At 43.3% G+C, this 26,624-nt stretch overlaps 1 protein-coding gene across 5 annotated transcripts in view; it reads right to left on the reverse strand.

Annotated features, from left to right (window-relative positions):
• Positions 1-777: 777 nt before the first annotated feature.
• The window catches only part of LOC149323332 (coronin-2A-like), a 69,994-nt gene continuing 44,147 nt past the window's right edge, over positions 778-26,624 (reverse strand). For 3 of the 5 annotated variants that reach the window (XM_089488784.1, XM_089488787.1, XM_089488785.1), the window contains exons 2-12: positions 24,717-24,917; positions 21,959-22,075; positions 20,363-20,512; positions 18,915-19,094; positions 11,414-11,530; positions 7,312-7,416; positions 5,794-5,890; positions 3,871-3,983; positions 3,674-3,764; positions 2,440-2,693; positions 778-930 (exon numbers count right to left, since the gene is read on the reverse strand). In XM_089488784.1, the coding sequence (XP_089344910.1) occupies positions 799-930; positions 2,440-2,693; positions 3,674-3,764; positions 3,871-3,983; positions 5,794-5,890; positions 7,312-7,416; positions 11,414-11,530; positions 18,915-19,094; positions 20,363-20,512; positions 21,959-22,075; positions 24,717-24,917 (1,557 nt within the window). In that variant the 3' untranslated portion in view covers positions 778-798. The remainder of the gene's footprint in view (positions 931-2,439; positions 2,694-3,673; positions 3,765-3,870; positions 3,984-5,793; positions 5,891-7,311; positions 7,417-11,413; positions 11,531-18,914; positions 19,095-20,362; positions 20,513-21,958; positions 22,076-24,716; positions 24,918-26,624) is intronic. The other 2 variants (XM_089488788.1, XM_089488789.1) reach the window with 2 other exon arrangements.

Consider the following 26,624-nt stretch of genomic DNA (forward strand, 5'->3'; position numbering starts at 1 on the left):
GAAGCCATCTCAGAGAACTGGTGATCAATCTCCACAGTTGATTTAAGGCATGAAGTGATCCCTAGCAACATTTATGACATTTGTGGTTGAAACTAGAAGAGGGGTGTGTATTGACTGGAGTTACAGACTCCCCTCTCATTGTGACTTGCTCCACTTCAACAGAGCTGGGCTATTATCCAATTCTGAATGCTCAACTTGTAAGCATTTATTTCAGAATCCCGGCTGTTTGATTTTAGTTCCCCCCTTAGAAGTACACATTCCTGACTTCCCATTTTCAGATTATCAACTCCATTTTCTTTGTTCCTTACCTCTTGGACAGAACTGTTCTTCTCCCAAAGGAAAACTGTTAAAAGGAAGGTGGTGACTGTGACACATCCCACCCACCCTCATCTCTAAGGAACAAGAAACACAACTCAAGGCAGAATCAGAATCATGCCACCCCTCCAGCCAAGTCTGGAAGGAAACAGGAGAAAGTCCTGAGTTGCTCCTGGTGGCTTTGTCTTCCTCCCGCAGCCAGTTCAGTGGAGCAGGCAGCCTTGTAGACCCCAGACACTGCCAACCACAATTGGGCACTGAAGTTGGAACATGAAGGATGTCTTGCACCTCAAGCACCAGGAACACGGAGGTACAAGTAGGTTGCTGGCCTTGGTCTTCCCCTTGAGAGTTCTCCAACTCAGAATGAATCTGGGATCACTTTTAAATGAGGAGTTCCTTGCAAAGAAGGTGATTGGTAAACAAAGCACTAGAAAGAGCCCCAGTGGCCTCCAGCTTGTGGGAAGGCAGCCAGAGGGCATCCTGTCAGAACCGGCCCAAATCCATGCGAAGGTTTTTGATCTCCAGCTCCAGTTGTTTGATCTGGACATCCCGCTGGATCAGCACTTCACGGAGCCTCCGGATTTCTTCCTGCTGTCGGTAAAACATCTGCAGCAGCTGGAAAGCAGAGATTTCATATGTTAGTGTCCTTATCTATCAAGCATGATAATGCCATTTGAAATGGTATGGAACCCAGAAAGGGTCGGGGGGAAGAGAGAGATAAAAAGACAGTGAACAAGTACATAAAAATGTGAACTGGGAGCAAAAGGAGAGGCATGCCACTGGAAGATGATGCAAACACCAACACATAAAGGCTATACTGGAAAAAATGTGTGATATGTTCTGAAAATTCATCACTTACACAGTTAATGAACAAACCCACACACACACACACACACACACATATATATATGGATCCGTTCCGGGGGGGGCATGAAAATAAAGGCTTGCGCATATTCAAGCCTCAGAGGCTTGAATGGGGCGTACCCGCCATTCGAAGGCACAGATCCCAGATCTGCGAGTAAGGAGGGGCAACTGTATATGTGTGTGTGTGTGCGTGTATAATCAGAGTCAGTATGGCATAGTGGTTCCAGTGTTGGCCTATAACTCTGGAGACCAGGGTTTGATTCCCAGTTTAGCCACAAAAACCACAGGGTGACCATGGAGAAGTCACGCTCTCTCAGCCTCAGGGGAAGGCAATGGCAAACCTCCTCTGAATAAATTTTGCCAAAAAAGCCCCATAATAGGGTCACCTTAGGGTCATAATAATAATAATAATAATTTTATTTATATTTTCCCGCCTCTCCCAGGTGGATCGAGGCGGGATTACAACCCAATATCAATATACAATATACAAGTACAATTCACAACAATAAAACCAACAATGTAGTACAATAAAATATAAAAAATAGATAACAGTTAAAATGATACTAGCTAAGCAAAAGAGGAGAGAGATGTTTCAATCTAGATCAAAGAAGTAAAATATGTTTTATAAGAGATTAGGTGGGTAAACTCGCTGGAAGAGATCCGTTTTAACTGCCCTCACAGATCAGGAATGACCTAAAGGCATACAACAACTGTATAAGTGTGTGTGTGTATCCCCCCTCGGTTCACATTGTCTCTCTCTCTCACACATGCACACACCCACACACTCAAGCTCATACTTCCATTGGCACATCAACGCAGAGGACAGTCCCCAGACTGCAGCCCATACAATGTTGATGGGAGCAAAAAAGTCCCTGCATGCCTTCCAAACTCTTATCCAGCCTCCATCACACACATTTGCTATAACCTACTGGATCCTGGAGCCCAAGGAGAGAATAGGCCTCTGTTGTCCATAGTGCCTGTTCCTTCATGTATTAAGAGGTGTTACTTTTCTTGTTTTGAAACTGGCGAGGTGGTCAGAGGTAAAAATATGAATGCAAAATAATTGCTTATGGTGCCTATTAGGCCCAACTGAGCATCTCTGTGCTCCCTGTGATACCACCTGAAGAAATGGGTTCCCTTCTGGACTTAATGTTTTCTGTGGGTGGAACTTAACCTTCAACTCCCACTTTGAACTACCAGGCCTGGTTACTTAATAAAAAAAAAATCACCAATGTGTTTTCTCTCTGTCATATACCATACCTCGTTTTCTGTCTTGGGCGGAGGGCACTCAAATACATCGAAGCCATTAGATAACCCCACTGGCTTGTCTTCCTTTCTCTTTTCCTCGGATTTCCAGTAACCCCATTTTTCTTGGATTCTGCTTGACTTGGGGTCAGCCATTCTGCCCTGGTACTGGACAGGCTCTGTTCCTTCGAAGGATGGCTCTTTCTCAGGAAATGGTGGTAAAGAGTTCAAGATTACAGAGCCTGGCCTGAGAGACATCAAGACAGGACCTGAAGGCAAAGAAAGGAGCACAAAGATCAGGTAATACAAGTGTGACTTGTAAAAGACTAGGACACTTTAACCAACAACAACAACAACAACAAAATAATCCTAAACTTCTGCACCAAGACAATCAAGACAAAAGAAAAAACAGATAGCCTAGACTTGCATTGATTATTTGAATTAAGTTGTTTTTAAGTATGTTCTGGGTTTTGCTGGACATAGGGAAGGGCAAGTTGTTATAAGGCCTCTCCCATAAACAAAGTGATGAGACTGTGGGATACTCATTTCCTGGAGATAGGAGCAGAGAGTCAACATGGCACAGTCGTTTGAGCATTGGACTATGACTCTGGAGACCAGGGTTTGATTCCAGCTCAGTCATAAAACCCACTGGTGACCTTGGGCAACCACACATTCTCAGCTTCAGAGGAAGGCAATGGCAAAACTCTTATGAAGAACCTCCCACCCAAAAAAAACATGATAGGTTTGCCTTAGGGTTGGCAGAAGTCAGACTTGACTTGAAGGCACATAACACACACACACACACACACACACAGAGGCACCAACAAAAGATCTGACAAAGAGGGTCTTTTCTACTTCCTATCCTCATTATGTCACACTCATGTTTGTGTCTTGCTTTTCTTCTAAAGAGCTAAGAGACCATTGCATCAGCATAAAAACCCCAGGGTATAGGTTAGACCAAAAGGGACTGGCTCTCCTATGTCACTGCATGTCTAGATGGAGCACACACTATGAACACCATTCCTAAGAACAAAAACAGACAGGGTCACATCTTGGAAGCAATATCCTAGCTGACTTTTATACATTATTACTAGCAGTGTGGGACCTCCTTTTTGGTAGATGTTGGTTTGTGGGGGCAATTTTTATCCAGCTTTCATGGGTAGATCGGCAGCCAACATAATGTGGTATATAGACCGGACAGCTGGGGCAATTATTTTTATTCTGTCTTTCATACATTAGCAGTGCTGACCTTTATTAGCACCACTTAGCCACTCCTGTGCTGTCAGCGCTGGCTGAACTCCAGCTGTCATCGGATAGATGTCTTCCTGGTATGTTTCAGACTGCAAAGAGATAGCAGAACAAACTTATTACATCTGAGCAACTAGCCTCCACAGCAGCCCCATCCTGTTCAAAAGCCACTTCTCCAAAGTGGAGACACCTACTTACCCGCCGAGGCACAATCATAGAAACTGGCTCAATCAGGCTTTTGACTGGTATCAGTTTATAGAATCGGAAGATCTCGCAGGATGAGACATCCAAACCCCTCTTTGGCATGATACCTGAAGATCAGGAAAGGTGGGACTGTGATAGGACCAAACCACATGTTCAGTTGTCACATGGGGATGGGAAATTCTGCACTATTCCTGCTCTTCTGCAAAGGGTCCGGGAGACAGGCAAGGGGGAAAGAGGACTGAGGGGGATGCCTGACTGCCTGCCACCTGCTTTTCTACCACCATGGCCATTTCCTAATCCTTTTCTCCAACTGACAGAGAAAACACATTTCCCTCTGGGTGTGACTTCTATCTTTCTATATTCATTAGATAACAATTAATAAAGACAGGAGGAGGAAGTCACACACAAGAAAAAAATCAACTCATTTGAGATGTGGTGCTGGAAAGGAGTGCTGAGGATACTATGGACAGCCAAAAGGACAAAATGGGTCCTCAAGCAGGTAAAGCCAGCCATACCTCTGGAAGCCAAGGTGGCCACATTGAGGCTGTCATAGTTTGGCCATATAATGAGAAAACAAGACTCATCGGAAAAAACAATAATGCTGGGAAAGGTGGAAGGAAGAAGAAAGAGAGGAAGACCACACACCAGATGCATAAACTCAATCAAAGAGGTTATGGGTCTAAAGTTGCAGGACCTAAGCAGTGCAGTGGAGGACAGTGGGCCTTGGAGATGTCTTATCCACAGGGTTGCCATGAGTTGGGGTCAACTCAATGGCAGTTAACAACAACAACAACAACAACAAGTGGGATCACCAGGTAACAATGGCCCTGGAGAAACGGGTCCTGTAGCACGTCCTGGCGACGTGCTAGGGTTGCCTCAGGGTGCCGTTTCTAGACACCCCACAACCCTAGGACATCACCAGGACATCACAGCTGTGCGGCACTGTATACACGACATGCACAGCTGTGACGTCACTGCCACGCGCCTTCCAGCAGTGACGTTCTCACGCCGCCGCAGGCAGTTTGCAGCAGCGTGAAAAGGAGCTGTCCTTTTTAGCGGTCCTTTTGCTTCCGCGTAGCTGCGCCACGCAATTGAATGCTGCGGCACGGTTATGCGGAAAAGAGAGGCGTCCGCTTTCTGGCAGGCTGTACCCCGCCAATATAGAAAGTTCTGTCTCTTTCACAACCCCCTACCCTACTCAGTAGGTAAGCAACTCTGGCCCTTTGGTTGGAATAGCCAATGGGACCTGCAACCCAAAAGCAGCTGGAAAGTCACAGTTGCTCTCTCCATCGCATTATTCCATCTAGGCCTGCTATGGTACAAAATCTTGGAAACAACATGGAACCTGTATAGGAGGGGAGAAGGGATGACAGTTGCATTGTCTTCCACAGATGCAATGCTGTGGAAATAGGGTTGCCATAATTCTCTACTAAAAACCGGGACAAAATGTAGGAAAAAATTTAGACCAAAATATAGGACAATTGTAGGATAAAATTAAGCCCAAATTGTAGGACATTTAAGGTCCTCCATTTTTCTTAAATGTCCTACATTTTGGTCTAAATTTTATCCTACATTTTGTCCCGGTTTTTAGTAGAGAATTATAGCAACCCTATATGGAAAAGATAGAACGGTTCTCCTAGCTGTGGTCCAACAATGCTGACTATGGATGGTGGGGTTGTAATCCAACACGTATGGAAGGCACCGGGTTGGGAAGCTGTTTTAGTCAGCCCTTTCAGTGATAAAAGGAAAACCAAAAAAGAAAAAAGAAAGGAGAAAATCTGGGCTGCACAGCTGTGACAAAACAGAGGCGAGAGAAAACAGATGGAGGGCCTGTTATCTGCCCAGGACCAGCTGTCCCTCCCTTGTCATATCAGCTGCTCACAGGCAACTTTTTATCATTATCCACAACATACTCACCAATTCCTTTTTGGGGCAAAGGAGAGCGGTATTCCATCAGGTAATTTAGGTATGGCTTCTCCGAACTTATCTCATAGTATCTGATATTCCCATCTCCCTGGAGATAACGTAAAAGACAAAAGAAATAATTACAGCATTTTTATAGGGTTTTTTGGTGATTTTTTTGGGCTATGAGGCCGTGTTCTAGAAGAGTTTATTCCTGACGTTTCGCCACGTTTCACTGTGGCTGGCATCTTCAGAGAATGCTGGCATGGAAGGGAGTGGGGTATATATCAAGGACCTGTGCCCATTGACTACAACTATTTCTTTCTTTCCTGGAAACTCATTGAGGAACAGCACCAAATATTTCATGGACTGGCTCTGGACCACAGACCACAACTTTGAGAAGCGCTGAAGCAAAGCATCACCTGGTTAATTTTTTAATGCATAGTATCTTCTTGAACATCATATATTTTTGGACAGTGAGAACTGACATTTCAGCACAATGCCTTTAAGAAGTTTACACTTATATGCTTAACTCACATAAACACCAGTTCTTATGCAGGAGGGGTTTTTTAAGAGGGTGTCAGTCCAGAGAAAGAAACTGCAAGTTACAGTACTAATTTGACTGTGGTCTTCCAAGTTTGTTGCTGTTATTGTGTGCTTCCAAGTCATATTTTGATTTATGGTGACTTTAAGGTGAACCTATCACAGGGTTTTCTTGGCAAGTTTCTTCAGAGCGGGTTTGCCATTGCCATCCTCCAAGGCTGAGAGAGTGTGACATGCCCAAGGTCACCCAATGGGTTTCATGGCCATGCTGGGAATTGAACCCTGTTCTCCAGAGTCATAATTCAATACTCAGATCACTTCACCACACGGGCTTTCAAGCTCACTACTCCCAAAAACAATGTTCTAGCCTAGTAATGGCCAAATATACACTTGAATCCTGGGAGGCATCCCCATGTACAACTACAGCAGATTAATACCATTCCATCCTATCTGGAGTTTGTAGTGCAGTGAGGTATTTAGAATGATTTAGTACTTTTCCCCTAAACTCCAGCATTAGACCTCTTTAGTGGAGAATTATATCTCTGTAAACTACAAATCACAGCATTCCATAAGATAGAGCCAGGGCAGTTATAGTCTTATCACAATTATAATGGTATGGAGATGTTTCTAATTTTAGTAGGCTAGGAGTTTTGTTTTTTCAAGACCAAAGGGACAGAAAACAATTAACTGTATCTGTTGGAGACCTTTGTGGGTATAATTTAGTGATTCCCAAACTTTTGACCTCCAGGTGTTTTGGACTTCATCTCCCAGAATCCCTAGCCAACTTGGCCAGCAGTCAGGAATTCTGAGAGCTGAAGTTCAAAACATCTGGAAGGCCCAGGTATAGTCTTTAAGGTCATTGTTTTCCAAGGGAGCAAGAGATGAAATATGGCAGGCGTAAGACAGAAGGTAACTCCAGTATCTGGAAACTGTCCACCCATCACACCCACACGCCCTGATTTAGACTTTGTGCCGAAGATAAGAACTCACCTTGCCCAGGACATAAAGCATGTTAGTGTCTGAATCATAGAAAGGAAACAAGAGACCCGATGAGCCGTCCACATCCTCCTCGAATAAAGGCACAGAAAGATCACCCTGCGTGGAAAAGAGGAGACAGAAATTGCTGCTGTAAGTTGAGGACCACAAAAGCTTTCAATTACACGATTCTGTTCTATCTGCAGTCTGAAGCTGTGAAGAAGACCAGATGTCACCATATCAGCAAAAATGTGGCCTTACTGTATCTGAAGACATAATATCACTCTGCAGCCCAAATGTCATTTCAAGCGGAACAGAGTAATGCTATGTATAGTAGACAAGAAAGCTTACATGTACTTCCCAAACTGCTGCAAATGCAGCCAGCCCTCTTTGCACCTTAAATAACAAGTGGCCACTGGTCTTCTTCATCTTGCCATAGTTCAGGCATCCTGCTTAACTCTTCAGTTGTTGGCCTATAGCTTTTGTTTGTTTGCTTACATACAAAATTGTTCTGGGGAGTGTGGAGAGATGGTTCTTAGTGATATCATTGGGAGAATAAATCAGGACTGTGCATTATTTGTATTATTTCATTTATATGCTGCCTTTCTCCTGGAAAGGGACCCAAGGCAGCTCACAGATAAAATCAGTTCAAAACTTCATAATAAAAAATTAAAACCATCTCATTAAAACAATATACAGTAGGCTATTGGTATCTCCTGGGTTTGGTTCCAGGATCCTCCATGGATACAAAAATCCATGTTCCATTAAATACAATGGTATAGTGGAAATGGTGTACCTTAGATAAAATGGCAAAAACAAGATTTGCTTTTGGAATTTATATGTTTTTCAAAATATTTTCAAGTCATGGATACTTGAATCCATGGATAAAAATTCCATAGATACTGAGGGACGACAGCAAAACTAAATTAAGCATACAAAAATGAAAAAAAAACCATACTTCCACTTTAGCTTAGCTGATTTCTGCTTTAAAATGCAGTGGTGGCTGGCAGCACCTATGTCAAGGGAAGGGTAAATCCACTCTGGGATGTAATCTGAATTTAAAGGCCCTATCCAAAGTGTCAAGCCATATCTGTCAAGGAGGTATCATATTTTGGATAGTTCTTATTTTATTTTATATGTTGAGCATCCTTTAAGGTTTGGACCAACTGTCCTGGGTGCCAACAGCTGCCACAGTTAAACTGTGCAGAATTATGTTTTTATGCAATTAGATTAATACGGTAATAATAAATGAAGTGGAGTCAGGAAAACAATGGGAAAAAGTGAAGGCACTTTAGAACAGCCCACTACAATAACAACAACAAAAATCCTCCCACTCACTATTTTTAAGACTCTGTGCTACAAAGCTTGGAAAAGTTCACCTTCATTTTCCAAAACTGGGAGAAGTTTATCCAGCCTGAACTGCATAAATAAGGCAATTTGACACCACTTTAACTGCTATGGCTCCATGCTTTGGAATCCTAGGATTTGTAGTTTGTTGTGGCACCAGAGCTCTCTGACAGAGAATAATAATAATAATAATAATAATAATAATAATAGGTTTTATTTATATACCGCCCAATCACTGGGAATCCGAGCGGTTTACAACAGAGGAGAAATAGACAGTTCCCTGCCCTCAGGCTTACAATCTAAAAGACACGATACAAAAGGAGAAGGGAATGGTAAGGTGGGGGGATCAGGTCCAGTGGTTCTTCTCTCCCTCTGAGGCCTGAACCAAGGCAGATGGACCGGAGGGAGGCCTCTGCTTCTTCAGGCTAGCCCTGATGGAAGTGGGCCAGCCTATTCTCTCCCTCACCGGCCGAAAGATGACAGTTATGGAGGAAGGGCGCTCTATCTTCAGGCTAGCCCCTGATGATGCTGGGCCAGCCTATTCTCTCCCTCACCTGCCGAAAGATGACAGTTATAGAGGGAAGGCTAAATATCTCACAAAACTACAAATCCCAGAATCCTATGGCACTGAGCCATGGCTGTCAATTCTGTTGTGCCAATTAGAACTAAGAGATGGAGGTTCCAACAGTAACTTTTCCAATGCCTGCCTCATTTGGTGTACAATTTCCAGGAATGGCCACCCAGTTAAAACAAATTGGCAACTTCAAAAGACGGAAAGAGACAATTTCCAAACTGTGTTCTAAGTAACCACAGGTTTCCTCAGAAGGAAACATGCTGCTTTTTCCTTTCTTTTCCTCCTTGAGTTTACTCTGCAGCTACACTGGCTTTTGCAGATGTTTCCCACTTTAGTTTTTCCATGCAATAGTTTGTGGTTGTGCTTTTAGCAGTTTCTTCGTCATGAAATCCCACCCATGCTGCCTTTCTTTTTCCTTTAGCATCTTTATCCATGGGATTCTGTCCAATATTTTTCTGTGCTTGATTTGTTAAGAGAATTAGGAGTGGTAATGAAGCTTCCCTAAAAATGATCTATTTTCATTTATATCCTTCCCTCCTTGCTTGGGAACCCAACAAAGACACCACAACCCAAGTGCACCTGCAATGCACAGCTATGGGGAAAGGGAGAGTGTTGGTTGTGTTCTCTGACACACTTTTAAGTCACAAAGCCAAGATCACATAAAAATGAGGCTCAAAAGGGTGGGAGTGCACTATGTGAACTGACCATGAACTCTAAAAACAAGCCTCAGAATATTTTGTAATATGCAAGAATTCCTCAACAAAGAAGCTGAAATGGAAAGAATACCTTGGAGGCAGAAAAGATTGCAAAACAACTGATACACAGAAGAGGCAAGAATGGTAAAAGATGCAGACAAGCAAAGCTGTGACGTTAAAAAGATGAAGGAATGTGTGCCAAACTGCCAGCAGAAAATGCTACAAGGGCTGCATCCAAACTGCAGAAATAATCCAGTTTGACACCACTTTCCCTGCCATGCTCAATACTATGGAATTCTGGGAACTGTAGTTGATTGTGGCACCAGAGCTTTGCTCTCCTCTCAGGGCTTTGCTCTGGTGCCACAACAAACTACAGTTCCCAGAATTCCATAGCAGTTAAAGTGGTATCAAACCGGATTATTTCAGCAGCGCGCGTGCAGCCAAACTAGATTCTTCTGTGTGGGGCTTCTGCACCATCAATTCACTCCCCTTGACGGACCCAATGTGTGGCCTCCAACCTAACCAAAATTAGGTTGATAATTTCCACAACAAGCCCTTTCACATTACACAATTATAGTATTATAATTAGACTTTAATAGTCATGGTTTCATTCTATGGAATCCTGGATTTATCATTTGGTGAGGCAGTAGAGCTCGGGCTGAATGTTCCTCTCTAAACTGCAAATCCCAGGATTCATAGGATGGAACTGTGGAAATTAAAATGAAATCATAGCACTGTAAATACTGTATATACTTGACTATTCATCAACCTCACGTATAACCCATGGACAGGTTGATAGTAAACGTAGGGCCTTGTAACAAAGGCTGTAAAGGATGAAGCAAAGGAAACTGATGCCAAAGAATACTGCTGTTTTCCCACCCAGGTTTTCAAAATGGTCAGAAGTGAGGCCACAGCGGAGAGAGTAGAGTGGCAGGTGATTTTTTAAGGTTCTCCTGGGATAAACTAAGATCTCACCTTTTCTCACCTACTCAGAGATGGGGATGGCTCCTATTTTGAAAAGAGTTAAAGTACAGTACATACATTGACCCATAGATAAATTAATCCAGATTTGGGGGGTTGATTTTTTAATATAATTTCTAGATTTATACATAAATATACACAGTATGTGGTGTGAAAGAAGAATCAGCTTTTGATGTTGATCTCCCTTTTCTTTTCAGATTGAACCAGCAGCCTGCTAGGTGACTGGGTGTAAATTACTGTTTCATACCGAGTTCAAAGTTTGCAGCAATTGAAGAAAATGATGACAAAGGAGGGAAATGAGGGGAGGAGAGAGAAACTGTGACATTCAAAAAGCAGCTGAAAAAGTGTGCTGAAAGAGGATTAATCAGGACTGTCCCCACCAAACTGAGATGGTTGTAGTGTATTGAGATTTTACCATGTTTTCTGCCATCCTGGGCCCTTTTAAGTATGATTGACAGAGTGAAAACTGGAGAGGGCTGCTGTTGCTTGTTACCTAGTGAGAGCTTGCAGAGCAACTCACCTGATCCCATAGTGCAATTTGCCTGTTATTCCACCTGGAGGTCCCCGTGGAGAGCAGTTTTTTCATGTTTCCTAGAAACAAAACTTTATTCACTCTGTGAGACTTGTTGTTTGCTTCCTGCAAGAATACATGGTGTGTTATTAACAGGAAATTAAGCGCACCGGCATACAGTTCTTTCCATGAAGTCTGTCTACATGTGCTAACTGCTAACAAGTTTTTATACACTCCAATCACAATTCACTTGCACATCTGTCTGTTCAAGCTGGCATAGAGGTACACTCTTTGAAATGATTCCAGATCACTTTAAGGCAGGACAATCAAGTTGCTGAGTGTGCAAATGCAATGAACCATTTAAAGTAGAAGTGGATGCAAAGGACTGTCCGATTAATGGATCCTCTAGCATGCCATCATTCCCTCTCTCTTTCTATTAAAATAAGCAATGAAGGCTGTAGAGCTTTGGGCTCAAAGTTTGTGGCCAAAAATGCTCCGCTGGTAGAGGGAATGGGACAACTGAGACTATGAAAATGCTTCAGATGTACAAATTTGTCAGAATGAAAACTGAAGAGGGCTCCTGGCTTTTTAATGGGTGTATAGGTCACACAACCAGGAAACAAGCAACGACTGCTGAAATTGCCTCTTCTATACAACCATTAAAGGGCTAAGTGCTGTCTTCAGTTCTCATTCTTGCAACACTAGATGTCAAGCAATGAAAGAGTGCTTAGATCAGTGGTTCTTAAACTGTGGTATTCCAGATGTTTGGACCTCAGTGCCCAGAATCCCTGAGCCAAGTTGGCTGTGGCTACTGGGAGCTGAAGTCCAAAACCACCAGAATGCCAAAGTTTGAGAACCACTGGCTTAGATACCAAGGAGCTGGAAGCTGCAAATGGATGCTGAGGTCTAGCAGGGGAACCACTGTCAGTGAGCAGCAAATGATTAGAATCTATTATTTTCCCCTTACATATGCATCTTTGTTAAGTTTCCATTCCTAACCTAGGCCCTCTTGGGCAAGTCATTACAGTCTCAATAGTGGCAGCCTGTAACCATGAATCTACTGGACAAATGGATTCTTCAGTGGGTGGGATGGAAGGCCTCAAGTTACGATCTCCTATCACTAGGCTGTTAAGTTCCTACCTGCCTATGCTCCACATCCGGGCCAGCAGCACTGCCGGGGAAAGCGCGCTCCTCGTGAGGAGGAGGGAGAACTGCCACCGCGCCCGCACGACATCAGAGGGAGGAGGCGCCGGTGGGAGCGGCAACCTCTTAAGCCGGCCCACCGGCCCCCGAAGACACCAGGAGCACCGCCGGGGAAAGCGCGCTCCTCGTGAGGGGAACAGAGGGAGAGGTCAACTTTGCGCTATAGAGTTTTAAAAAGCCCCACAGCTGAGACTGCTGAATCCTACTAACATCTTTTACAACAGAGGATTTCATGCTACCTTATGGGAATGGAGTAGAAATGAGACAATATTTTTTATCTCTGTCCTACCTCTACTTTACTTGAACCCTTAGGTAATATTGAATTAAGAACTCCAGAAAATTCCTGATAATATTATGTGTGATGTCCTGCCAGGACTATTTGAATCTCCCTCTGCATTTTCTTTCGTGTTGGTTCAGGCCATAGTATGTTTAGTGTAGGAAATGTTAATTGTATTAGTTTGGGAGGAGCTGTAGGATCCCCTGCATTTTTTCCGGGTTTGGTTTGCCCCTTCCCAGCAAGCTCTGTTTTTCCTAGAGGCTTTTAGTTTGGAGCAGTCTTTGCTTTGAGCAGGCAGAGAGTTGTCTTTTGGTGGCAAACAGGCCCAGACAGCCGGAAAGGGCATTTCTTACACGTTAGCCAAGTTAGTTAACCAAGAACAAGTTAGCCATTTCAGTTACCAAGAACAAGTTAGCCAAATCAGTTACCAGAAATTAGTTACCTACTTCAAGACAAAGAATTCAGGAGCTGAAAGACCCTGCACCAGCTCCATTGAGAGAGGAGATCAAACCAAGATCAGACCCAGAAAGATGACACCCTGAAGATTGCTGAAAGTCTGTAAAGTATCTTTTATCTAGAGCTGGGGAGGAGAAAACTCTTTATTTTTGTTCTTTAAATTAAACCTCCCCCTTTTTGAACTTTACATTCAGCTTCAGAGCCTTTTTTGGGTAGAAGAGTTTGATCTCACCAGGATACCGGCGTTGCACAACCAAACCTGTCACCATCTTTAGTTGGGTGTGTCTTCACATTACGAAAGATACAGAGCTCATATAGTAACCATCTGACTAACAGCTTATCATCAAACTTTATTTATGGCACCATCTAAAGAGGTAATATTAGGAGTTGCCTTCATTTTTACCTTTTGTCTTATACCTGTATATATCAGGATGGCAGACCTATCAGGGCCACAGCAACCCAAGTATAATGTAGAGGAGAGAACTGCCGAAAGAAAGGAGGGTATTGATATTGACATGGATATTAAGTTGAATACTGTTCAGGGAGCACCGATAAGAGTTGTGCGGGGCATGGGGAGATACAGCGTTAACAGGCTGACCAATATTTCTAAGGGAAGACGGGATCGATGTTTAGTATCCATCCCATCATCCAGTCACCCTGTTAGCCTGAAAGAACCGAGGATCATCCCAAACATACCACAGACCCTTACCTTGCTCCTATGTAATGCTAGGTCGGTGAAAAATAAATCCCATATTTTATACGATCTACTAGATGAGAAGAATCCTGACCTAGCTTGTATCTCCGAGACCTGGCTGGGGGAGGATAGTTGTGTGACCTGGGCTAAAACTCTCCCAGCTGGATATGTAGTAAAGAAGCAGGTTAGGGAAAGTGGTTGAGGGGGAGGTGTGGCCTTGGTCCACAAAAACCATATTACCTTGACCAGGAAACCGGTTCCGAAACTGAGACACATCAAGTGTATTTACCTGACCCTAAAGGCCAAGGACAGTCTGGGGATCCTGTTGGTCTACCGTCCACCCCGTGGCCTAACAGACTCCCTGGCCGAGCTGACACAGTTGGTCTCAGAGCTGGTGTTGGAGTCCCCCAGGCTCCTTGTCCTGGGGGACCTCAACATCCCCTTCAAGGCCGGCTCATCAGATCTAACAGGTGTGGCTTGGCAGTTCATGGATTCCATGACAGCCATGGGCCTGTCCCAATTGGTCTTGGGTCCAACACATTGTGCTGGTAATACGCTTGATGTGGTCTTTAGTACAGACCGAGAATATCCGTGGATGGAAGTTAATGGTATTTCCCCCCTGTCATGGACGGATCATTTTCTGGTCGAGGTAGGACTCATGGCCATAATCCAAAAACCCCAGGGCTGGCTGTATCTGAACATCCTAATTTTCTGTAAATTCTATGATTTGGCAAACCATTTTTACTGGAAAGCATTAATAAAAAGAGTAACAAAGGAGCTTTTCTTGAGGTGACACAGAGACAGTGACCCATCAAGAACAGATCCATCAATTTTCTTTAATTCAGAGGTGGCAAACCTAGGTCTCAACACACGGTCTGGTGATGGACTGAATGTGGATAGAAAGGCTGGAATTGAAAGGAATGCCTGATAGTGCACCAGCTTGCATTCCCATCTGGAGAAATTGAACCCGATCACCATCATTCATGCCCTTGCTGTCTCCAGTATGGTTTGCTGCAACACACTCTACAAGGGGATCCCTTGAAAGAGGGGCATCCCTAGGAGGGTGCGAACCACATCAGGTGACACCCTGTGCAGGGGTGACACCATTGCTCCCCAAACATCTGCCTTTTGACAGAAACGGGTTGTGGCATTCAACTGCATCCCTTTAAAATGCTGAAGAGATGGTGTGAGTGGAGCAAGGCTCAGTGGGAAGAGAAAGGAGAGACCCCAGGTTTTTTAAAACAATTAAATTTTAAATTTTAAAAAATTAAAAAAAATAAATTTTGTATTCTCTTCAAACTTTCTTTAAAAACATCATATCTTACCACATTTTCACTTTAACCACATGGAACAATGTACCTGTAAATCAATTTAGGCTGCGCATGTGATACTGTAATTTTAAGGTATAATTTTAATTTTGCTAGTTGTTTTATGTCACAGCTCTTGCTATTACAGCCAGCGATATAAGGGAATTAGGATTTATGAGTAACATTAGAACTAAAAACACTGCTAAGGATTCTGTATAGTGTGGGATGGGTAGGAAGTCAAGGGAAGGGGAGTGACACCATGAGTTACCACATTGGGTGACACAAATCTTAGTGAAATCACTGTCTTGAAAAGCATTTTCAGAAGCTGCATTTGGTCTAAAATCCAACTGTCAGACTATTATCACTGAGGTGCTGTTCAAATCACCCTCCTCAAAAAACCATCCGAAATTCACCTAGTTTGGCCAGGATGTAAGAACTGAGTTTTTTTAATTCCATGCCAAGACTGAGGAATGCCCTCCCCACACGCATACCTTTATGGCTAACTCATTGTTTGCTTTTTGGTGAGTAGCTTTTTAAAGAAAGTATTTAAGCTGTTTATTTCCTGATAGTACAAGTTTTCTTTTGGCTGAGTTATATTATTAGTATTTTAAAAGGTGCATATTTTCAAACTCTGGTTTGTAACCATCTTCAGAGCCTTTGAAAGGAGAGATAGCTTTAAAAAAATATAAAGACTGCAAAAAGGTAGACACTGAGACAGAATTGTGCCATGATATACTGCTATACTGAAGCTGAGAGTATAATGGTTCCAGCACTGGACTACAAATGAAGTTCCTTGCTAAGCTATGGAAACTCACTGGGTGACTATGGGTAAGTCACACACTGTCAGCCACAGAAAACTCTGTGATAGGTTTGCCTTAGCATTGCCATACATTGGAAATGAACAGTACTGAATTTGCATGCCTTTAATATACTAGGTAGGAAATTATATTATGTGGGTAAAACATAAAACTCTGTCTCCACTGTTCTGTAGTTCTCTCCCAGGGAAGGCAGTTTTCAAGCACTTGAACGCACTGCTGTGGTCACTTACTGGTCAGTGAAGGGCAAGAAGCACCTGAAGAGGGTTGGCTTTACCATCAAGATTGCCACAGAATTGCTCCAGATCCAAGAAAACATCACTAACTCTCTTCTTCTAGCAGCAGAATTGCAGCCAGATGCACCCAGGCAGCTTCTGACTGCTTGCTGTTCCAGACATGTGGAAATTATCGCACGCCTTTTTCTCCCGAGCTGGGCACAGGCTTAAACCATTTAAAAACAGAGGTTATTGCATGCCTCTATGCCCAACTCAGAGGCAACATGTACCCAATCCAAACTTCTCCCGAGCTTCACAAAAAACAGGAAAGTCCCACTCTTTATAAAGTTTGGGAGAAGTCTGGATCAGGTACACGATGCCTTTGAGCTGGGCATGGAGGCAAATGCTAACATCTGTTTTTAAACGGTTTAAGCCCATGCCCAGCTCAGGAGAAAAAAGCATGCAATAATCTCCAGTAAATGGTCGTGGCAGCACATTCAGCACTTGAAGGCTGACTTGCTTGGGGATAGGAGATGTTGTGCAGGGAGGTGTCGAATACCTCCTTCTGAAATGTCCAAAGAAAAAAAGAGGATATCTCTATGTTGTATGTATTTTATGTGCCTTCAGGTTGTTTTCTGACTTATGGTGACCCTAAGGCAAACCTAGCATGGGGTTTTCTTGGCAAGATTTGTTCAGAGGAGGTTTGCCATTGCCATCCTCTGAGGCTGAGAGATAGTGATCTGCCCAAGGTCACCCAGTAGGTTTCATGGCCAAGCTTGGAATCAAACCCTGGTCTCCAGATTCATCATTCAACACTCAAACCACTATGCCACTCTGGTCCCCATAAGCTGTCTGTTATGCAAGCATATGTCACCAGCAGGATTCTGACTATTGTAAGCCTACAATATTATGGCCTGTTACAGACTGCCAAAATAAAGCTGCTTCGGGTCTCTTTGGAGGTATGCTGTTTAAATGATGCATGCATCCTAAGAATCCGGAAGCTGCACCAAAGCTGCACTCCAGTGCTTAGGAATGGAGTGTGGCTTTGGCGTGACGACCTCCGGACTCTTAGGACCCATGCATCATTTAAATAGCATACCTCCAAAGAGACCCGAAGCAGCTTTATTTTGGCAGTCTGTAACAGGCCAATATATTTGAGATTTTATTCTGACTAGTGAGAAATGGAAATTCACAACAAAATGAAGTAGAATAGCATATTGGTTAAATTTTTCAGGAGGAGTAACACAAGCTGGTGCCAATCACAAATATTCATTTATGGACAACATCCCAGCAAGAGGTGAGAGTTGATTTGTGCCTATAAAACTGACTTCCCTGATATGAAATCCCTCCAAATGAATCCGGGAAATTGGAGCTCTTGCACAAAAAGCTAAGGACTCCCAGGTCATGAATCCTCTGGCTCCCAGAGTTGACAATTCTCAAAGTTACTTAGGAAAAGCCTCAACACTGGAAACCAATTGTTTCAGGCATTTTAACAAACCACGGTCAGAATTTGTTTTAGACTTTATTGAGTTCAACATCTGAATGCAACTAATAATGCCTCATTCACTCCTTCCCTCAATCCTTAATCCAGCCCCTACCCCACCCACTGGCCTCCTGAGCTCTAGGAAAAGCAGAGGGTGAAATAGAGATCATGCTGTGGCAATTGTGATGAGAACAATGCACATTCACAAAGGGAGCAGCTGCCACCTGGACACCGGAGAGCAAACGCCAGGATCTGCAGGCCCAGCAGCTTCACATGGCAATGCAGTCTGGTCTGGTACTGGCTGTCAATGCAGCTATTTCAAACTCTTTAGGTGCATGCTACTGGGCTCATGGAAGCCTTTCCTGACCCCTCCATTCCAAGGCCAGGGATAGACCCCTCTTTGCCAATGGTAGGAAATTATTACTTTTTTTTCTAGAAGGAGATTGCAGGCCACAAACAGACCCAGCAGGGCTGCAGATTATCCACCCCAATTTGACGGTGTAATGTAATGCATGCCTCCTGCACTCTTTCTCCTTATCTGCTGTATCATTTAGGGTTTGTTTGGTTTCAATATGGAAAGGAGCGTAGGAGAAGGATCACTGACACACCACTGCCTCGCTCATTATGAAAAAAGATATTGCAGCCACAAATTTGTGAGTTCAATCCCAGGGCTCCAAGGTTGACTCAGCCTTACATCCTTTTGTAGGTCGGTAAAATGAGTACCCAGCTTGTTGGGTAATTGGCTTATAGATTGTAAACCACTTAGAGAGTGCTGAATTTGCTATTACGCGGTATAGAAATGTAAATGCTATTGCTATAGTGCTATTGCTAAAAGGAAGAAGTAGCTTCGGAACAAGCCTGCAAACTCCAGTGTATGTGGCAGACATCCCCAGATATAGCTCAGTTCTAGGATTAGAGCCATTCATTTTGAGCTAAATATGGGCCCCTGTACTTACTGGCATAGAAGAAGGTTCACCCTACCTTCTGAACTGTACCTGTTACTGCCCTGCACCTAGGAGATAACTTCCTCTCTGCAATTCATCTCAGCAGCCCTGCCTACCTGCAGCAGAGTTCCCACTCGAGGGTCGATGATCCGTATTTTCCGATCCCGACAAGCTGTGGCTAAGAGGCTGCCTTCTGTGTTGAATGACATGGAGAGGATCACATCTGTGTGGAAGCTGATTGTCTTCACAGGGGCCTGAATGACAGACTCTTTGGTGTCAAGGTTCCAGATCATGATCTGAAGGAGAGCATATACAGGCATCAATGATGCTTGGGCCATCCAACCATCAAAACACAAACACACACACAAATATAAAAGAATCATGCAGTGACTGTGCACAGTAGAATCACAGAATCATAGAATTACAGAGCTGGTAGTGACCTCAAGGAACAGCAAGTCAATCCCCTAACATGCAGGAATACCCCTGACAGATGGCTATCCAGCCTCTGTTTAAAAACCTCAAAAGAGGGAGACCAGCACCCTCCAAGGGAGCATGTTCCACTGTCGAACAGCTCTTACTGTCAGGAAGTTCTTCCTAATGTCTAGATAGAATCTTTTTTTCCTGTAGTTTGAATCCATTGCTCCATGCCCTGATCTCAGTCAAAAAGCAAAATGCTCCAGAAGTGTGTAGGTGTGATAGCCAGTCACACTTCTGAAGCGTCACTGAAGCATCCCCTCACCTCTCCCAGCACCAAAGCATTCACAGAGCAGCCATTTCTTCAATAACAGGAACTTTGATTATGAAGAAATGGCTGCTCCACAAATGCTTTGCTGATAGGAGAGGCGAGGGGACACTTCAGAAGTGCGACCAACTATCACACCTTCACGCTTCTGGAGTGTTTTGCCAGTGATTTAAGCACAGTAACCCTCCGTGTAATAATCCCCTGTGTCTCTCCTCATAGGGCAGCATGGTTTCCAGACCCATCACTATTTTGGCCTCCCTTCTCTGGAAAAGCTCCAGCTTCTCAACATCCTTTTTGAATTGTGGTGACCAGAACTGGACATAGTATTCCAGTGGTGATGTCCTTCAGACTCTTGTACCTTTGCATACACAGCTATCACTTAAGAGGCATTACTTTTGAAGACTACTATACTAGCTATGCTGTTTGAGAAATTTGGGAAATGGTAGTGGAGAACAGTAATGTTTCTAAGCTCTGTATATAGAGCAAGAAAACTTTTTTACATGCAGACCTAAATTTCTCTATGAGTTGTGGGTAGAAGCACAACACCTTCTCAACAGTCAGCAGGAGAAGGAGCCTGACAACACGTGCCTTCAACAAGATATGATTGCAAACTGCACCAGATTTTGAAACATTAAAAGAGACTCTGGGCACAGTGCACAGCAATCTGGAACAAAAGAAGGCACTATAAAGCGAAATTCTTCCACAGTGGCACAAATAAGCTACCTCTCATATCCACTGTGTAGGCATCAGACCTCACCTCACCTGACCCACACAAAAACAAAAGAAAACTACAGCTTTAACATGAAGCCTCCACAAACTCACTTTATAATCATATCCAGTGCTGAAAAGGATGTTACTTGCTGTGGGATGCCACTCAATGAGCCCCACCCTTCGTGAATGACCAAGAAGCTCCTTCCGTGCCTCTGTGATGCTTGTTGTGAGTAAGTGCTGAGGAATGTTCCAGATTTTAACCTACAGGATACAATAGTGCAGCAAAGTCTAAGTAGGCACCATTCATGTACACTTATTTTAAACAGCAGCAGCAGCATACAAGTTTAATAATACGGATTAACAACAGTATGAAGCAGCAACTAAAGGTGGAGGAATATGGTGTGGAGAGATGGTTTGTGGGGAAGGGATGAAGGGAAGTGAAGAGAAGAACACACATAGAGTCGACATTAAATATTTCATACAGTTTTGGTCCCATTGATTGATAACATGTAAGGATGGCCAACGCATCTGTTAGTGTTGGGGTGGCAAATCCATTCTTCATTATAGCTGCATAGGATATCTACCAGTGCCAAATCTTGGAAGGGAGAGAGTTGCCATCATCAAAGAGTAGATTTGCCATCAGTGCAGCAGCAGATACCTGATACTGCACAACTATGGCACGGTACAGATCACCCTTTTGTGCCATGCTGGTGCCGATTTCAGGGTTAGGGACTGCACAGCAACCACACGGTTCCTAACCCTAGCACAGCGCGGCAGCTTAACAATGGCAGCGTCCCATGTACACAGGCACGCCATTGTGATGCAAGTGCTGTGCAGCATCCACACAGCACTGCACATCGCTTATGTTGTGAGTGCACCATTGACGTACTCGCAACGTCCACCTTGAGGCGCAAAAAGAATCCGTTTTTTCCAGGTTCTTTTTCCTCTGGAAGGAAGCCGCATGGTTTGGCAGCTGCAGCTTCCCTCCAGTGGGAATTAGGCCGCCGACAGACTGCCCCTTTGAGGCGGTCTGTCCCACACCTATATTAAAAACAGAGGCTGATATTAAATGAGAAAGAGTGATGAGGACAAAAAGTCAGCTTCTGCATCCATGAAAGAAAGAGATAAGGAGCTATATCATGTCTCTGTTGACATTTCTGGTTTAGATTAGAAGCACCAAAAAATAAAAGATCTTAAATACTACTTTCTGAGCATCTATTCTGTCCAATAGAAATATGCCTTCTATCTAAATATCTATTTTTTTCTAAAAAATATTTTTTGCCACAATTTGTCTCCCACTGCTTCCTCTAAAGGATGATGTTTTAGCTTATCAACATCCCAATGTTTTGTTTAGACTGAGACACTATGCCTTGTCCAAGGCCAACCAGCAACTAGAACATGAGCTTGGATTTTAAATATCCAAACCAAATACCTGAACAATAGTGGCTGTTTAGCAACTATCCTTTTAAACTTTCCTAACGCATGACACTCATGTAAATGTGATGTTGTCCAGTCTCCTAACCACCATCAGGATCCCCTCAATGACTTGCACATTAATTCTGCATTCTTTTATTTTTTTAAATGCATTGCAGCTTAAATCCAAGCTGCAGTTTGCAATCATGTTTAATTGAAAGCTGTGGTTTGAGTTAACCCTGGTTACAAGCCACGCTGACGTAATCCTAACACCCGGAGGTTCCAAAAACTTACAGTAGCATCTTCGGAGCATGAAGCTATTACAAAGTCATCAAAAGGATTCCACTTTATGTCTAAAACATTTCCCTTGTGCCCACAGATTCGAGGGTAATGTGGGTCAAGTTTTCCTGTCTGGAAACAAATGCAAAAATTTAGTCTCAAAACAAAAAGGAGACAAATGGCTTGTTTATGTGATGAGCTATGAACGTTTTCAATTACAATTTGAGGTACACATAGAGAAAAAGATTTGGAATCACACTGTTAGGTAAAGGCAATATAGATGGTGCGTGTGTGTGTGTGTGTGTGGTGTATTAGAAAGATGAAGATACAGTACAGTTCTAGTAGAAAGCCCACTCCTAAATGGCCAACCATGTAGATAAGAATATAAGAGTGCCAAAACACCATATTATTTTGTATTTTTTAAAAAAATTATAAATGTGTAAGCCAACAGCATGGTGACAGATAAATACAGATGATCAATTCCTAAGTGGAAGTTTGATGTGCTTCTATCTGTTTGATAAATCAAGCATCTGTCACTTTCTGCCAAGACATGGTTAAGAGAATTTTGAACCTTATTGCACACATTTTAGGTGCCGTTTTGGGCAGGGGACGCTCAGGGACGCGCATTGCCGAGGGAGAATGGATTTTACTCCACACAGAAGTGTCCTCAGGAGTTTGCTCTGCCGGAAAGCTTCCGTCGGAGCAAAATGACACGTCTCAGTACTGAAGGGGAACAGCCTGGAGCCAGGCGATGGAATGGGGCCAACCTGAGGACACTTCAGTGTGCAGTAAAATCCATTCACCCTTGGCAACACGTGTCCCTGAGCATCCCCTGCCCATGCCAAAACGGCACCTAAAATGCGTGCAATAAGGTGGTTTATCACACTTGCTGTTTCCAAGAAATTCAAGAAAATTGTCTTCTAAGGTCTATATCCAATCCCAACCAGAGCAGACCCAGTCAGCCAGCTGGTGAACTGCAAGTCAACACGTTTGTAAATCAGTAGGTCTACACTAGTCAGGGTTAGTAATTCAGTTTAGTACAAAGAAAACCCCCTATGCTATTCTAGTAATCGTTTGGTACAGAAGCAACTTAAACAAGGCCCAGTTGGCTCCTTTCTACCCAACCATTACATGGCTTGCAGAACATATCTTTATGTATATACAATGGGGTGATATCAGTGATGGGAGCAGGGAAGAGCCAAAGCCAAAAAATGTTACTTGTATGTCTTACTGCTAACAGCCTTAATAAAGCTGAAAGCAGTAATTCTGAAAGTGTAGGCTGGGAAAGTAATGTGAGTTTGCCAAAGGAAACAAGCTACTGAAACAACTGTGAAAGATGCTTAAAGGGATCCACAAGGGAGGCTGCCTGTGGGTGGAGACTTCTATCCTTCACCCAGTGCAAAACCCACGATTGGCATTCACACCCCCATGTGCTTCTCCTGTCAGGAAATCATAGTGGAGGCGTCATTGCTCACTCATCCCATCAGTACAGTATCCTTGGAGCTGCCATTTGGCAATAATGGGATTTTCCGTTATTGCCAAATGGTGACTCCAAGGAAGCTTTATACATGGGATGAGCGAGCACTGACACCTCCATGACAAATTACTGACAGGAGAAGTGTGCAGTGGGTTTGCACAATTTCTGATGATTTAATGGTGATTTACACACTGTAAGCCTCCCGTGTGATATTCTCCCACAGTATTGATTCCCAAACTTTGATCCTCCAGGGTTTTTGGACTTCAGCTCCCAGAAGCTCCAGCCAGTTTGGCCAACAGTCAGGAATTCTGGGAGCTGAAGTCCAAAACATCTGGAGGACCAAAGTTTGGGCACCACAGCAAGATGCCATGAATGTTTGTTTAGAAGCCATTTCATCCTAGGTTTAAAAAGGCCTACTCCCAAACAAGTAGCTATTCGTTTAATCACTCCCAGAAGGCTCAGAAAGAATACCCACCCTTTGTGTCTCCACCAGAATCACATTACAGCCAGCTGGCTGGCTCCTCACCCTTATGGTTTCATGCTCTAAAACGGATGGGAATCACACAGGCCATATGTGCACCCAAAGTCCATTTTTGTAATCCTCACTGTCCCATTTTATTAATTAATTGCAAATAAGGGAGAATTATTCTTCCAGGAGGGATGATTCTCTTCTGAAGCAAATTACTCCCCTATGCTTTCTCTTACCAAGGGGGGGGGGGGGGACCAGTTTTTTGAAACCACGTCCTTTTTAAAGGAAGGGCTGGACAATGGCCTGCAGAATCTTCCAACTTGCCTCCCAATACTACTCCAGAAGGAAATCTTATTAGTCTTTCAATTCTCAGTTAAATACAAAACATGATTCCTTGGTAAAAACAAATTGATAAATCTAGGGGTGAAATAATGCAGTCTGACACTATTTTAACTGCCATGGTCCCATTCTACAGAATTATGGGATTTGTAGCTATCCGAGGCACCTGCACTCTTCTGCAGAAAAGGCTAGAAGTCTTTGTAAAATTACAAATCCCGGCTTTCCATAGAATGGAGCTCATTATTTCGACAGTGTAGATGCACCCTGTATTTAAAACAAAGGTGGAAATTTTTCAGCTCTCCACATGGTGTTCACCTGCAACTCCCAACAGCCCTAACCAGCCCTAACCATGGAAAGGAGTGCTGGGAACTGAAATCCAACAATATCTTGAAAGTGCATGATTCCCACCCTTGATTTAGAAGGAGATAGTCCTTATCTCTCTCTCCCTCGACCACCTGTTATACAGGATAGATTTAAGCATCACTTACTTGACTGATTGGTATTACCAGAAAGGCTCCTCCACCTGCACATTCTGTCACAACAGCAATGAAATGTGGGTTCACAGCACAAAAGTGGTTGTCATGGACACTCCGGGTGATAGGTACGCAATCATAGCAGTTCTCCTTGCTGGCTGCCTTTCCATAAACATGGCGGAATTTGGAACTGCGATACTGAGGGTACCATGACATCTGGAAGGTACAAAGAAAATACAGGCATGAAGCCACCAGACTTTTATTGCAACAGGAGAAAATAAAGAAGCATTTTGTATAAGTGCAACACCTTATTCTCACATTCCTGAGTGCCCCACAACAGCCACACACATGGACACATATTATTGCATAAGGCTGAAGATTCTTCTCTGACAGCTGCATCCATTAATCCCGTAAAAGTGTGTCCTGGGTTGGCTTGTGAAGCAGGCATTTTGGCCAACTATAATCAGTAGATGGCTTTTACTTGGTGGCAGGGCTGGACTAGTATCCCCATTTGGAACCAGGACAATGTGTCACTCTGATCAAATTAGTAGATGCCTCTGTGGTGTTGACAACTTCATAGGGAATATGTTAGTTATGAAACCATGGAGCAAGGCTATTTAAGGACTGAAAGCATATCCAGGGATATGCAGCAAAATACAGTAACATCCAAAATCCACAAAACGGTGATGCCTTTATTGGGTCTACCGAATGCAAAACATACATGTTGCAAGCTTTCGAAGCTTCACTGTACTTTGCTACATGGCCAACACAGCAACCTCTGGATATATTTTCTGGATGTAAGATACTGCATTTTAGCCACTTCAGGCGAAATATAAAGAGAGTATTTGAGGTTTCTAGCTCCAACAAAGATAAAATGTTTTTCTATGAAATTTGGACCACATTTGACATGTTTTCCCAAAACAGCACCTTCAAAAATGTTTCCTAATGCAAAGTCACAATCTCTGCTATGACAGAGAAAGTCAATGCTCTCTGTCTAACAAAGGAGCCTATGGCTTCACAAAGGATGGGGGGCAACTTGTATCTCAAGAGGAGCATCTCTTTTTGTCTTGCAAATGGAACTTTAAGATTCTTTATTTCCTGGAGTACCAACATGGCTAGATAGAAGAGGCACCCACCTGCATGAATTTCTCTCTAGACTGAACCAACTGAACTGAAAACAACCACATCTTGACAGAATGCAGGCTTGGAACTAACACTGACAGTTTTTATCTCCTGTATGATTTTAAACATCTTTGCCTATTGAAGAAGCCAGTGAAGCTTCAAAACTTGCAACATGTATTTTTTGAATTTGGTTGGCCCAGTGAAGATATCACTGTTTTGTGGATTAAGAATTGAAAGGACAATACCAGACTTCTCGTTATCCTTGAAACTGGCACCTAGAAGAAATTTTAGAATGAAAGTCTAACCATGTTCTAACCATATTCAAGTCTAACCATGTCCAAAGTCTAACCATTGTACTTTGTTCAAAGTGCCACCAAATCTAGTCAATAATCAGGCTACTGATGGGGGCACAGATGGTGGTGCCTGGTGGCGCAGTGATTAAATGCCTGTACTGCAACCACTCACTCACAAACCACAAGGTTGTGAGTGCAATACCAGCCAGGGACTCAGGATCAACTCAGTCTGGCATCCTTCCGTAGGTCACTAAAATGAGTACCCAGCTTGTTGGGGGCAATTAACTTACCCATTGTAAACAGCTTAGGGAGTGCTTAAGTGCACTGATAAGCGGTATAGAAATGTATTTGCTATTGCTATTGCTACTGTCAAGACTAGATAAGCTGACATAACCACACAAGGCAGTTTGCAAGGGCAGCCACACAGAGACTGCAATTCAGTAATCACACTACAAAGTTATGAAAGAATGTTAAGACAGCTGTCAAGTTTTTCTGAGGGCAATGTGGC

Source organism: Sceloporus occidentalis, unplaced genomic scaffold (genome assembly GCF_023333645.1).
Source record: "Sceloporus occidentalis isolate IW3139 unplaced genomic scaffold, rSceOcc1.0.p SCAF_1, whole genome shotgun sequence".
In the NCBI taxonomy this organism is placed as follows: Eukaryota; Metazoa; Chordata; class Lepidosauria; order Squamata; family Phrynosomatidae; genus Sceloporus; species Sceloporus occidentalis.